Here is a 14,794-nt window from a genome sequence, read left to right as displayed (position 1 = left end):
CACCGCGCCCCATTAACACTCCACACCCCCCCCCCCCACCCCCTCAGCATACGCATTGTCCACCCTCCTCTAGCTGTCGATTTGAACCCCGCTCTCGTCTAGCCTTCGCAACCCTACCCCCATCGCTAGAAACCAACGCCCCCCCCCCCCAACGCTTGCAAACCCCCCTCCACGACACACACACACTCCTGTCACACCCCTCCCTAATGCTGGCATCCCTAAGCCCCAGTTGGCTATAACTGAGGCCAACCAATTCGTCCGAGTCGGTTATGTTCATTCGCATTGGTACTAATCCTTGCATCATCTCTTTCGGCATTCTTCAGGGTATGTTTTTTAATTAGAGTGAAAAACGGGGTTTGAACAAAATATTGGGATCTATTCTGTTTCGTCCCCCCCCCCCCCCAACGCCACTGTTTTTTATGCCCCCTAGTTACAAATTTAAGTTGTTATATAGCACGCACGTTACTGTAGAAAAAAGCACGTGCGCCTGGGGGGCGTAAAAAATATAAGCCCACTAAGCTGGGGGGAGGAGGGTGGCAAAACAGAATAGATCCAAATATTGCTTTCTTGGTAATGATTTTTATTCAGCTGCGAAAATTACACTTCTATTTTCGATGTTTGCTCGAATTTTTTTTTTGAGTTTTTGCTAATTTATTTCAATGTATATTCCTATTAATTTGGAGTCCTCGTCTTTTTTACGCTCATTAGTGCTAAGTTTTAATCTTCATTAAGTGATTAGTTTTAACATGACTTACCTCAGCCTCTAAGTGACTTTTAAAAATCATTTTATGACTTAAAACCTTTTAAAGTCAATAAAGAAGAGCTGATTAATAAAGTGCAATCAAATCAGGAATCTAATTATTGAGCAAAAATTTTTTGTTTTAATAAAAAAAAACGTGAATTTTCAATTGTTTTTATTGACAAATCCGGGCAGCTATTCGAGTTCAATACAAATGCAAAGTATATGTTGCTATCTGTGGTCTACGGGCCTAAGTCCATTTGGCAGCTATATCTGGCGGCCATGTTTGGTTCTCGTTGCCTTCTTTAAGCCAAATTTGGGTCGAGTCAAGGTTTCAATAGCTAGTTCTGATTGCAGCAACTACCGTTGAGTGGCAAGGGCGTGCCTTCCAACAACTGTTCAACAGACCATCATTCAGGTGTGCGTACGTGAGTGACGTCACAGCAGTGGAAGTTTGCGGCGCGCTGAAGAACGTGGTGGCAGTGGGCGCTGGCTTTGTGGATGCTCTGGGCATGGGCAACAATACCAAGTGTGCCATCATCAGGCTCGGTCTCATGGAAATGATGGCATTTGCAGAGGAGTGAGTAATTGACAATTACATTTCTAAGAGCCGCCGTCAGCCTGTCAACCGCTATTATTTAGGCGCTCTCCTTTTTAGTTCGCTACACCATTTCATCACGTTTTTTGTTTTACATGCCACGATTTTCACCATTGACACCTGACTTACCTTACTCGCTGTTTCAACTGAGTTGATTTTTATTTGCTTTCAAATGAAGTTTGTAGAAATTATATTAGTCCTGTTTCTGTTTGTCTTTTTAATAGCCACGAAGCGATAGCGGCTATTATTGGGGACGTCGTGGTTTTTTACAATTCAAAGATGTGGCGCGAAAAAGCGAGTGGTTTTGCGGCGTGAATTTTTTTAAACCTAGTTTTAAAGTAGAGTGAGAAAACAGTGTTTGAACAAAAATTCGCTTTCTCGCTGGTGGTTTTTTGTTCACTTGCGGCAATTTCATTTTGGTTTTTACTGTTTTTTCGATTTTTTGGATCGGATTTTTTTGTAAATGGTTTTCCCAATCCAGTTATAGTTCATTTTAGACCTTTTTTTTATTTAACCTAATTTCGCTTTATCGTTGGTAGTTTTTTTATTCACATGCGGCATTTTCACATTGATTTTCAGTTTTTTTTTTTAATTTTTTGATCTGATTTTTTCGGAAAGGATTTTCCTAATTCACTCAGTCCGTTCTAGATCTAGTTTTTGTTTAGTCAATGAAAATTGTACGTCAGGACTTGTTCTGCAATGTTTTCTTAATTCGTCGTCTCCGTCGATGATTCTTACGACCTGACTTCTTGGAATTGTCTTTTTCAATGACTTCAGTGGCTTTGCAGTTAAAATTTGTGTACGTGACGTTATTTCTGCTTTTAGGTCAGTTGCGTGACTTACCTCACCCAAAAAATTGACTTCGTTATTGAACTTTAAATTTTATGAATATTTACTAGTTTATAGTGGGCATCTAAGTGGTGCCGAACTTATATGCCCTAATTCTTGATTATTAATCTTGAGTTTTTGATTTGCAATATCAATTTTGAAAAAGCTCTTTTAGGGCCTTTTCCTTGTGTCATAAAATGACAGTCCGAATATAACCCAAAAAGTCTAGTGGTCTGTTAAAGGACTGGTGGTCGATCAGTCCATCTTATTACTTTAGTTGTTTGAATTCATGGAAGGCCACAAGCGGCTATTTTCCGGCATTTTCCGGCTATGTTTATGCAATTTTTGCTGGAACGATTTTTCGTTTCACCCATTAAATTACTGGTGGTCGATCTCTCCATCTTATTATTTTAGTTGTTTGAATTCATGGAAGGCCACAAGCGTCTACCGCGGCTATTTTCCGACAATTTGCCGGCTATGTTTATGCAATATTTGCTTGAACGATTTCCTTTGACCCATTAAATGACTGGTGGTCGATCTTTCCATGTTATTACTTTAGTTGTTTGAATTCAAACACTTTAGTTGTTTGAATCTTAGTACTTTAGTTGTTTGAATTCATGGAAGGCCCCAAGCGTCTACAGCGGCTTTTTTCCGGCTATGTTTATGCAATTTTTTGCTTGAACGATTTTTCGTTTGACCCATTTACTTTTCGTCTTGAAAAACGAGATAAACAGGTAGGCCCCGAGGGCATCAAGTGCTCTTAGAGCCCTTCAGCTCACTAGTCTCCAATTATGCGATTCATAGAAACTGTTTTGGAGACTTATACTTATGGTGTGAAGAGTGGTTATTAAAGGTTGACCCCCACTCCCCAACCCCCCGCCGCTGTGCTCACCTCACACCCCTTCACTTAAGCTAAAGCTATTCTCACTAAACTGTAGCTAGCTACTGAGGAAGGCAGCCTCTCGCCATTCGTTTGTGAGCAATTGGCTCCGACGTTAGTCGGTTATGTTAATTTCTTTTACTCATTGAATTACGCAATGTAGTGAATACGGCCAAGGCCGAAAGAGCAGTCAAAACAAACGGCGTAAACATGCAAATCCCCGTCATAGTGCATCGTGTTATAATTCTAGGTTAGGGCAATTGCTGGCTGGAATTACTACTAAGCATAATTGCTTTCAATTTAGGATATAAGTATACTTTAAGAATCATTGAAACTACACATCACAGAACACTTTTTAATAGCCGCAAACGTATAGCGGACGCTATTATTGAACTTCTCTTGGTTTTGACAATTAAAAGAAATTGAATTGTATTGGGGTGCTCCCTTTTTAAGATCTGTTCAAACATTCTCATGGTTTTTGAAGTCAAATTGGGGTGATGATTTTGGTCATGCCGAAATAGGAAATGGAGCGAAAAGGCGAGTGAAATTTTTTCGTTCTAATTTTTAAACAGAGTGAGGAAATGGTGTTTGAGAAAAGGTATGCTTTCTCTCTAGTAGTTTTTTGTTCACATTTGGCATTTTGACGTTGATTTTTATTATTTTATGAGATCACTTCTTAACTTTGGAGCGATTTCAATTGCTTGCACTGCGAAATAAGGTTCGTTGTTCAAACAAAACCGATTATTAGAGAAATAATGATAAGGCTCTGTCGAGTGGTTACTGCTTCTGTCGAGTTGAAGGAATGGGAGTCAGGTCGGGGTTCGAACCATATCTTTGTGATGTTTTTGCACCCATAAAGAAAAATTTTCGCCCCAAGAGTTTTGTTACTTTCTGAGGTCACAATCACTTCACATCTGCCTTTTGTTCATCCGCTCATGCAATTTTATTTGAATTCAGTGCTTGACATCATTTTAACTCTTCTTGGAGCATTTTCTTTATTCATTCGCGTGTTTAAGGTTTTGGTCGCACGTGACTTACCTCACTCTCAAAAATGACTTCATTACTCTGAATTTGACTTTTCTTCACTTTAATTCAGAGAGATAAGGGCTAGTGAGTGTCTGTCAGTCTAATTGAATGTTATTTGAGGTCAGCTAATAGAAGCAGCAAAAAGTGTAGATTTTAAATGAAAATAAAATATCTCAGCATTTAGTAAGAGAAATTTATTTTTTTAGCTCTGTTTTTTTCACTCTTTTTGAGACTGCAGACCTAGGAAGTTATTGCGACTGGTTTTTTCAATTTACCAGCTATCTTTGATACTTAGAAACAATTTTTTAACCTCTTCTCTTTTCTGCTATCAGTTTTATTTACTATATGCGTCTAGTGGGTCAACATCAGCGCTTTTAATTTCATTTTAATCCGTTCTGCAAAAGCACTCATTTTTTCTTTGTATGTTTGGTATACTGGCATTTTTTTTCGATTGGCACTATTTAGAGAATGCATCCAAGAACTCTGTACTGTATTCAGTCAAAACGCCATCAACAGTGCAAACGCGCTTGGCCACAACCCCATTGTTTTTAAAATCTATTTTGTGGTCTTTTTTTGCGTTTTTGTCCTTCGTTGGTTCGTTTCTCAATTAGCAGCTGCTTGGTTCGACAACCACCAGAAGGTACCTAACACCGTTGTCGACGGACTGGACAGATTGCATATCCGCCAAACTGGTTGGCAATATTTCGTTTAGGCGAGACGATATAACCTTAAGTCGTGGGAACTTACGCCTTGTCTGCTAATATTTTTGTAAGCCGAACTTTTAGATAAATAGTTTTGCCGAGTTCATACAGGCAGTCCAGTTGCTTTCTTAAGAGTGATTTCGTGTTTGCAGAGGTACTGCTAGATTGATATACCTTCAAGTAATGCCAATGTGCCGTGTGAAATTTTGATTTCAGTATCAGCGCCGGTGAAACAACCCTCTCGAGAACATTTTGTGCCTTTGAATGTCTTCTCATCTTAGTCGTCCTTGACTCTAGCCAAACTACTGCATTCAAATTGGGCATACCGCAAATTTTGCACCAAAGCAATGGCTTAGTTATGGTGCTCCTTCCCAAGGCCTTGCTACATGAACCACAAATTGTTTTGGAGTGCTCTAGATTTTCCTCAATGCAGCAAATTTTTAACAGTGCAAACAAAAGCAGGCCGCAGAAAGTCACCAAGTGAACCAAATAAACATTGAAGAGAAGAATTTGATCTCAAAACTTAAAGCCAGTTGGGCGCTGCATTCTTATTGGGTTGCTGCTACTCCATTACTTTTTGGCGTGTTTGATACAACTTTTGTCACTCTTGGCAAAAATATTATCAACAAGATGAGTTAATAACTGCAATTGCGAAACAATATCAAGATCATCTTGTGCCAATTTTTAGAGTTTGTGTTTCGAACCCTATCTTTATCTGATGTTTTTGCATCCACACAGGAAATTCTACGCCCCAAGAGTTTTGTTACGACCTTATGAGGTCACAATCACTTCAGATCTGCCTTTTTTCATGCAATTTCAACGGAATCTGTGTGACGTCATTTTTTTTCTTGGAGCATTTTTCTATTCGTTCGCGTGTTTATGATTTGGGTGGAATGTGACTTTCCTCACTCTCAAAGATTACTTCAGCACTCTGAATTTGACTTTTCAATTTAATTCAAAGAGATAAGGTCTAGTGAGTGTCTGTCAATCTAATTGAAGGTTATTTGAGGTCAGCTAATAGAAGCATCAAAAGTATACAGATTTCAAATGAAAAGAAAATATCTCAGCTTTTGATAAAAAAGGAAATTGGAGTTTTTTTGCTGTTTTTTTTACTATCTTTTTGAGCCTGAAGATCTATGAAGCTATTGCGGCTGTTTTCTGGCAATCTGCCAGCTATGTTTGACACATAAAAAATAATTTTTTTCTCTTATCTTTTTTAATTGCTCTCAAACGAAGTTTGTAGCAATTATATTAGTCCTGTCGGTCTTTTTTTTATGCGATTTTTCGCTTGACCAATTTTTCGTCTGACGCTTTTGACTTTTCGTCCTCAAAAACGGGATAAACAGGTAGCGCCCAGCGGTCATTATGTGCTCTTAGAGCCTTTCAGGTCTGTTTCAGCTCAAACTGTCTTGGAGACTTAAACTTATACTTATGGTGTGAGGGGCGGTTCTTAGAGGTTGACACCCCCCCCCCCCACTTTGTTGACCCCCCACCCCCAGTATTGGCTCCACCCCCCCCCCCGTGGCTAGCTACTGACCAAGCCAACCGCTCGCGGGTCGTTTGAGAGCAATTCGCCCGACGTTAGTCGGTTATGTTCTTTTATCTGTTTTGATAACGGTAATTTTGTCATCAAATCAATGCCTTTAGTGACGTTGTATTCCGTTCTGCGAAAGCACTCATTCTTTGCATGTTTGATAAATGGCAAGTTATTTTGATTGCTTTTATTTGGCGAATGCACTCAAGAACTCTGATCTGTCGGCAGTCAAAACGCCATCAACGATCCAAACGCGCTCGGGCACAACTCCACTGTCTTTAAAATCTTTCTTTTGTGATCATTTGGCAAATTGCTTTTTTGTTGCGTTTATTTCTTCGTGACTTTGACTCTCAAATAGCGGCGCAGTGTTTCAACAGCCACCAGAATGAACCTAACACTGTTGCCGAACGACTGGACAGATTGCATATCCGCCAAGCCGATTGACCGGTTTTCGTTCAGGCGATACGATATAACTTTAAGGAGTGGGAACTTACGACTTGTCTGCTTATACGTTGTCTAAGTGAAACTTGTGGATGAATAGTTTTGCACAGCTTATACAAGCAATCCAAATGTTTTTAAGAGTGTTTTTTGTTTTCCCAGAGGCACTGCTAAATTGATGTACATCTAACTAATGCCTATTTTCTTTTTGAAAACTTGAGCTCAGTGGTTTTTTAATCGTAGTTGCCCTTAGCTCTAGCAAAACTACTGCAGTCAAAATGTACATAACGCAAATTTTACATCAAAGCAATGACTTAGTTATAGTGATCTCTTCCAAAGCCTTGCTAATTGAACCACAAATTTTTTAGAAGGCTCTGTATTTTACTCCACGCCGCCAATTTGTATTAAGGCAGAAAAAAGCAAGCTGCAGAAAGTCAGCCACTGAACCCAATAAACATTGAGACTTTGCTGTAAAAACTGGAAGGCCAGTTTGGGCGCCGGAGTCATATTGGGTTGCTAAATATTAGCGACAAGATGAGGTAATAATCGCAATTGCAAAACAATGTCGAGGTCATCTGCTAATTCTTCTTACGACTGTATTTCAATAAAGAAACCAAACAGACTACTGGATGATTTTAAATCGTGTTTTCCTTGTATTATACCTGATTCCCTGTCTATTGTAAAATCTTGTTGGTTGAGAATGTTCAAAATACGTTTTGTTCGCTCTATTTAGCAGAGTGTCATTTACTTTCTCGACTGCTTTGTCAAGTTTTTTTCAGACAAACTAGCACTTTTTGAACGGTTGCGCTGGCTTCGCGGGATGAATAATCTTTATTTGTTTTTGAGTTGAGACGAAACGCTCAATTTATCTATTGCCTCTGAGTTGGAGTGACTGCTAGGTTTGCATCCAAAATGTCAATTTCTGCATGATTTTTTTTGGGAGGGAAGAAGGACGTCTTTTAATGAGGAATGTTTAAATTGAATGTTGAAAAACGAATCGGGATGTCTGGGGCAATCAATTTTACAAGTGCTATCCTCAGATAGGTTACCAGATTCTACGCTTTTCCGAAAACTATTTTTTTCGGACATGGTCTCAATAATTTGATGGAAGCGTTCGAAGTTAAAACTTTTTGAAACAAAAGCATTTGAAATTAGGACAAGCAAAGAATAAGCAAAGGTTCCCCTAAACCACATTGAAAATGCGATCTGTTGGAAACTTTAGAAACGATAAGTCAGCATGAATCAAATCAATCCCTGTAAAACTGTAAAAATTGTAAAAATCTCTAAAGTACTTTGATTTTGTGAAAGAGTCATTAAGTTATGTTTTGGAAGTTGTTAGAATTTATATGAAATTTTACTGGCAACTTGTCCCCATAGCAAATGTTTAAAATTAGGCAGAGATTTTTATCACACCCGGGGTCCAAGTCATTCAGTGGATGACCAAAGGGCTCCTCGATAGTTGACCGATAAGCATACGAAAGATATTGATCTCCCAGCTGTCGTCCCAAGCAGTCAAATTGGATTAGGTCGCGTGGGCTTTTCAGCAGTAATATGTCGCTAAGGGTGAAGGCGAATGTCTTTGAGGTTGGTCTTTTTTTGATAGAGATGCTTTTTAGGAAAATATCGTGCTGATTTTTTGACGAGCGGACAATACGAGGTTCAAAATTTCTATTGATTTAGCAAGTTTGTTGATCACGTCATCAAACACCAGAAGGTGGCGCTTGAGATTCAACATTATCGCCAACTTCCTCTCATCTGCAGTGAGGAAGTTGATCTTCTTGTGGCTTATTTGCGGCAATTTCATCGTAAGCTGGCTGCCAGTGCTGAAAGATGTAAGTTTCTGCAATCAAAATTGTGTAGGAGGAACCGATGATGTTTCACCAGTAAGTCTGCAAAAAGTTGTTTTTCCGCAATCACTACGACCAAACACTGCCGTAAGCAAACTTGTTGAGCACTGCGGAGGATTTGGTTAGTCTTTTAAGGTAATGAAAATTGACCTGCTTTTAAGGCGGTAACGGCATCTTGGATTTCTTTGGTGTAGGAACACGTCAACACAAAGAAACGAAGTATTTACCAAACAAATGATGGCAATGGGTAGTATGAAAGGGCATAGAACACATATAATAAGAGAACGCTCTGTACAACCGCAACAAATCTCCCTAGGGCGCTCCTGATTCTGGCTATCAGAAGCCATCTGATTGAGATAAATTGCGCAGTCGTGATGGTCTGTCATTGTATGTCAAATTTTACACGATGATGTGGTTTTGGCGGACCAATTTTAGAACTAGCTTTTGATATGGAAAAAGTATTCCAAAAATTCTGTGGCCTCACAAAGCAATTCAAGCTAGGAGAGTGTTAAACCCATTTCTGTTTTCATAATAACATTTTCTCCAAATTTTTTGTAACAATGATTCTGAAGTTATTTCGTTTTTTATCTCTTATTTTCATTACATAAAGAGCAGCTTTGATAAATACAGCAGTTATTAATTGGTGTCAAGGCAACTCACGCTCACAAGGGTATGCCGTCAAATACTGATTTTTTGGGACCTAAATTTGAACCAGTAAAAGAGACCGCTAATGTGACCAGGAAGAAAATAATCATATTCGTTAAGTATAACTTACACATAGCCAGGCCCGCTGTCATTAGTTGAGTTCATAAATCCGTAAGCGGCATGAAATATTGCGTGGCAGGGAAAAACTTTTGAATGTTTAAAATAACTGCAATAAACTATCACCTCGGCCAATCAGCCCGCCAAAAGGAACTTTTGGTTCACATCGCGTAGGCTGCACTTTAGATCAATTGTGACACTCTGCGAGAAATACGTTCGTAGTGTCTGTGTTGCCTTTGAACAAAGTACAAACTGAAGAATTTTTTTTTATTTGATATTAGATCTGGAAACATGGAAAGAATAACCAACTGCTTTGAGTATCAAATTTACAAACTACGAATTTGCTTTGAGTGTAATCACTAATTTCTTCGTTCTAACAATTGTGTGTTCGATTTTCCGTTTTTTTGTGGCCCGAGCCATCGTGTTTTCCATATTGTAGACAAAGTCCATGTTTTCATGTGTTCTCTTGTTCAGGTCCAAGCTCATCTGCTCCGAAATTTTCAAAATGTCCATGACAAACAACGTCGAGGCCGCCAATTCAAGGAAACGGATTTTTGAAAATTTGATGGGGCGAGTGTGGAACAAAATTGCGCGTCCGTATTTCGTACAGAACCTTTCCTTTGTGCCAAACGAATGCCTTTACTGTTTTCGTCTTCTTCTTTGGATTCTCGCTGCACACCATTATATGTTGATGATATGCAGTTGAATCTTCACCGGAAGCAACTACCAGCGTTGTCTGTGCCGCCTCATGAGCAACAACTGGAAACTTGAAATCGATTGTCACGTTTGACTTCTGATTTACTTCATTCTTTGTTTCAATTGAATGGATTTTAAATTCTTTTACGAATTGAATTACGCAACGTGTTGAATGCGGTCAATGTCAAAAGATCAAAATCAAAAGAAACGAGATAACCGATAAAGCCCGGTCATCAAGTTGTAGTGTATTAGGTTAATCAAGGTTTATCAGTGTTTTGCTAGTTGAGTTTTTGGTATTAAGCTTATTAGCTTCAGTTTAGAAGCCCGAAGTCAGTGTAATTTCAGAATCTAACAAACTGCACACGAAATTAGAATACTTCACGCTGAGAAAAAACAGACAAAAATTCGGTCGATTTGTGTCTTTTTTTCGTTTTCTGTTCCAATCCGGATGTGCATCAAGCGCGTCAACGGGTCTATTTTCCCCTTTCCGGCAATCTGCCGGCTATGTTTGTTTGCTTTTTTAATATCCTGATTTTTTTCTATTTTAATTCTTCATTGTATTTTTGCTTTGTAGAAGTTTGGTGCGCTTATCTTAATTGAATAAAATCGGATTTAAAAGTCATGTTGTAGAGTGTGGAATTATGGAAAACACTATTGGTATTTAAATGTGAACTAGAATGCAAAAAAGTATTTCATGCTCTCTGCAAAAAAATACTTCCAATAAAAATTTGGTGGGCTTATTTTAGTTGTGCAAATTTGCTTCACTTCAAAAAGTAATAAAAATTTTGCGGATTGCCCTTTACCGCCAATTGTAACTCTAATCACATTTTTTTGGAAGTTTTTGGCATTTAATTGCTGTTTAACTGCCGAGTGAAAACCACTTACACGTAATTTAAGCGCTACATTGGGCGTGAAAAGACGGCGGGAGGTGCGAGACACATTTTTTAAACTAGTTTTTGGCTCTGCACGCGTTTGGCTCTAAATCTTTGCTCTATCGTAAGTGTAGTTCACATGCCCCATAGAGCACTTAATTCGATCGTTTAAAACCATTCCGTCGTGTAGACAGCAGTTAATGACGCTGAACGGTGATTTTGGTTTTAATAATAATAATAATAATAATAATAATAATAATAATAATAATAATAATAATAATAATAATAATGAATTTAACTAAACTTGGTTGCACCAAGCTTAGTACGTCCCTAACGGGGCTTGAATTTGGTTTCCCTCAAACACTGTCCATCCATATGGGTACAATTTGTAATTAAAATTCTTCTTAGCTAAATCAAATAGATATTCTTTGACTTCTTTTTTGAATTTGTGAGGACTTGAATATGGGTTATAGTTGGGAAAATCACGCGCCAGTGACATCGAATTGTTGAAGTTTGTAACTCGTTGGAAAAAATTTGTTCGGCAACGCTGGCGATTACATTCGTTTGAGTATAAAAATATTTTCTCGTTTAATCGTGTTTTCGGATGTCCATTCCTTATTTGCCAAAATTGCTCTGCCTCAAGTGGAAGTTTTCTTGTCAAAATTCTGTTCAAAACTACGAGATCCAAAAAGACAAGTTGATATGTGATCGGAAGTAAATTTACTGATCGAAGACAATCATTGTATTCTTTATCAGTAAAATGACTGTTTGATTGTATCCATTTTAAACCTTTTCTCTGAAGCCTTTCCATTTGCCTGACGATAGTTTTACTGGCATACCAAACATTTGATCCATAAAACAAGATTGATATAATGTAAGTTTTGACTAGGTTGCATTTAACTGACAATTTTGTTTCACTTGGAATTGATCTCTTTAGATAAGCAAGCTTCTGATTGGCTTTTCGTAGAACAAAACCTCATTTTTGACGACCACGATTGTTTTCTGGTTGCAGGTGGTGTGTTTTCACCTTAGACAGTGAGTCAACCTCCTATATCTAAAACAACTTTTCCATTTTCCTTCATCATTCAATTCAGCTTCTTACTCTGTTTACAGATTCTATGGCTGTACAAACCGTAATGTCTTCTTCGAAAGCTGTGGCATTGCTGACCTCATTACTACCTGCTACGGTGGAAGACACACACGACTTGGCAAGCTATTCGTTGAGACCGGAAAGGTAAAATTAAACTGAAATTCATTACAACTCCCGCTCACTTCACCTCGTTTTCGTGGAGTCCATATATATATGTGTTCTGTGTTCTAACTTCATGTTCTAAGTAACAATCTAACATCGCAGCATCAATAGGATAGTTATATATACTTTTATGTTGTAGCATTAATTTCTCAAATAGTTTATACTTACCCATATGTGAAACATATCAGTCTTAGCCTTATCAGGAAAGAATGGAAATTTCTTTATCTCATATAACTCTTCAGTATATTTAATATCAATGACGTATATGTAACCAATAATAATAACAGATTTTGTATATTCTGGAAACGCGTATTCTGTTATTAATAGCCGCGAAGTGATAGCGGCTAATATTGGGGACATCGTGGTGTTTTACGACTCGAAGAGGAGTATTGAGATTCTACAGGTTTTTTTAAGCAGAAAGCAAGTTTGTTCATGACTTGAATTTTGACTTCTTTCTGTTCGAGCATTTACCTCCGGTTTTGATTGTTGACTTCTGTTTTCGAACATTGGACTTTAACAGTAGCTTCGTTTGTAATGTATAGTCATTAAGAACTGCTGGTAATGTTCAAGGTGAAGAGGTCATTTTGAGATTTTTTGTTATATAAGTCACCCCTAATCCCTAATTATCTAAACTACACCGCACAAACCCCCCACCACCTATCTAACCCCCCCCCCAACACCTACCTACCTTCCCCCCCCCCTCCCGCACCTCACCGCACCCCCCCCCCCCCCCCCCCAAGTTACCCCCCACCTATCCCTACCCCCTCCCTTCACCTAGCTACCCCCCACCTACCCCCCCCCCAACTACCCCAGCAAATACCCACCTCCCCAACCTATCTATCCACCCGCCCACCTACCTACCCCCCCCCCCCCCCCCCCCCGGCCCCCGCACCACTTAGCTCCCCCACACCTAAAAAATTGTCGGTTTTTTTAAAACACTTTAATGTGGTTTGTTGGGCTACTTTTTTCTCTTGTCTATTTTGATGTTCTGATTTCGGTAAGGTTAGGTTAGAGATTATAATGCACGACGATTCGAGTCTTTTCTGGTATTCTACCGGCTAATTTTTTAATAGTTTTTAATAATGGAGCTGTATGTTAGGCCCTGATTATTAAAATTTTTAAAATTTTTATGGAAGCTACCTTCTTTTTGCGAGAAACGTATCATGTTTTAATTTTTTACCAGTCTAGGTGAGATTTTGAGCTCAAAGTTGTATACCAACAAATTTTGTATGTATCGATCTCAATATTTTTGTCTTAATTATTAAATTGTATGATCCGACCTAATGATTGCAAATAATTTTTTTGGAATTTGCTCCTAAAAGTACCAAATTGGTTCTGTTTTTTTGTTAGCAATCTCATGAGAGTTTGAAATCTCTATTAAGCTGACCCCACGAACGGGAAAGAATTTTTGTGTATTTTGCGACCTCAGTTTTTTCGTTACTCGATCAAATGCCAATTTTAGAAAAATTTTCCTTTGTTAAAAACAACAAAACTCATCATGCGGGCTGAATTTAAACCAGTTTTGAGATCTCAAAGAAAGCTAATTCCTACATAAATAAGTTGAGCACTGGAAAATTGATGTATGAGCAGCCCTACATATTTCTTGTGTATTATCCAACCTCCATATTGTTTTCGGATTTCTTTGAAGCGACCCAATTTTTATTATTATTATTATTCTTGTTATTTCTTATTATTATTTATTGTTATTATTATTAGTAGTATTATTATTATTATATTATTTATTGTTTTGAGTAATAGTAAATATAGGATTCGAGCAAAAATAAAATTAAAAATTATAGTTTGTCTTATTTGTGTCGAGAAAAATGTGATGTAGTGAAAAATGTGATGAGTCGATCCAAAGATGGGTGATGTTCATTTAGAGCTTTGAAGAGCTGGAGAAGGAGCATTTGAATGGGCAAAAGCTGCAGGGTCACCAGACTGCGGAGAAAGTGTACAAGATGCTGTTTGCCAAAGGAGAAACAGCAGTGAAGAAGTACCCTCTGTTTGTGGCTATCTACAAAGTATCCACCAAAGAGATAGCAGCCCAGGACTTGTTCCAGTGTCTTGCAGATCATCCAGAACATATGTAACCATCAATCCCTTCTAACTGGTGTGGTCACTCTACAACTCTACAATGTCACTGTACAAAACTGGCACAAAAGAGAGATCTGATTGCGGCAATTGTTACGCATCTCATCCACAGTATTAAAAGATAGCTTAACAAAATAAACTTCAAGTTTGCGTGTGTTTGTGTGTGTGGCGGTGAGACTGGGTGTGTAAACCGGGCGGCCTGCTGTTCACACAAATCTGAAAAATTAATAACTTACATTGCTCTTGCTGCATAATTGTGTTTTCGATTGTTTTGGCGCAACCTTTGCCTTTCTTAGTAGTATAAAAAATGACTAGAACCTCACCGGGGGGGGGGGGGGGGACGGACATTTTTGGAAGCCTGATTTTCTCGGCCCAACAACACCGGGGTGGGGTGGGACACTTGAAAATTTTGAAAATCTGAATAAAATGTCCCCCCTATTTTACATATTTACATACATATATATATGTATATGCATGTATATATGTATTGTGTATATGTATATATGTATATGTATGTATGTATGTATGTA

At 38.3% G+C, this 14,794-nt stretch overlaps 1 protein-coding gene across 3 annotated transcripts in view; it reads left to right on the top strand.

The window, feature by feature from the left end:
• Positions 1-14,544, top strand: part of LOC142358622 (glycerol-3-phosphate dehydrogenase 1-like protein) — a 457,482-nt gene extending 442,938 nt beyond the window's left edge. For all 3 annotated transcript variants that reach the window (XM_075410072.1, XM_075410074.1, XM_075410075.1), the window contains 3 exons: positions 1,097-1,319; positions 12,035-12,155; positions 14,054-14,544. In XM_075410072.1, the coding sequence (XP_075266187.1) occupies positions 1,097-1,319; positions 12,035-12,155; positions 14,054-14,263 (554 nt within the window). In that variant the 3' untranslated portion in view covers positions 14,264-14,544. The remainder of the gene's footprint in view (positions 1-1,096; positions 1,320-12,034; positions 12,156-14,053) is intronic.
• Positions 14,545-14,794: the final 250 nt, after the last annotated feature.

The sequence above is a fragment of the Convolutriloba macropyga genome, chromosome 2, assembly GCF_964194025.1.
Source record: "Convolutriloba macropyga chromosome 2, txConMacr16.3, whole genome shotgun sequence".
Lineage (NCBI taxonomy): Eukaryota > Metazoa > Xenacoelomorpha > Acoela > Convolutidae > Convolutriloba > Convolutriloba macropyga.
The sequence above is the reverse complement of the archived record's forward strand: the minus strand, read 5'-3'. Positions and strand labels throughout refer to the sequence as shown.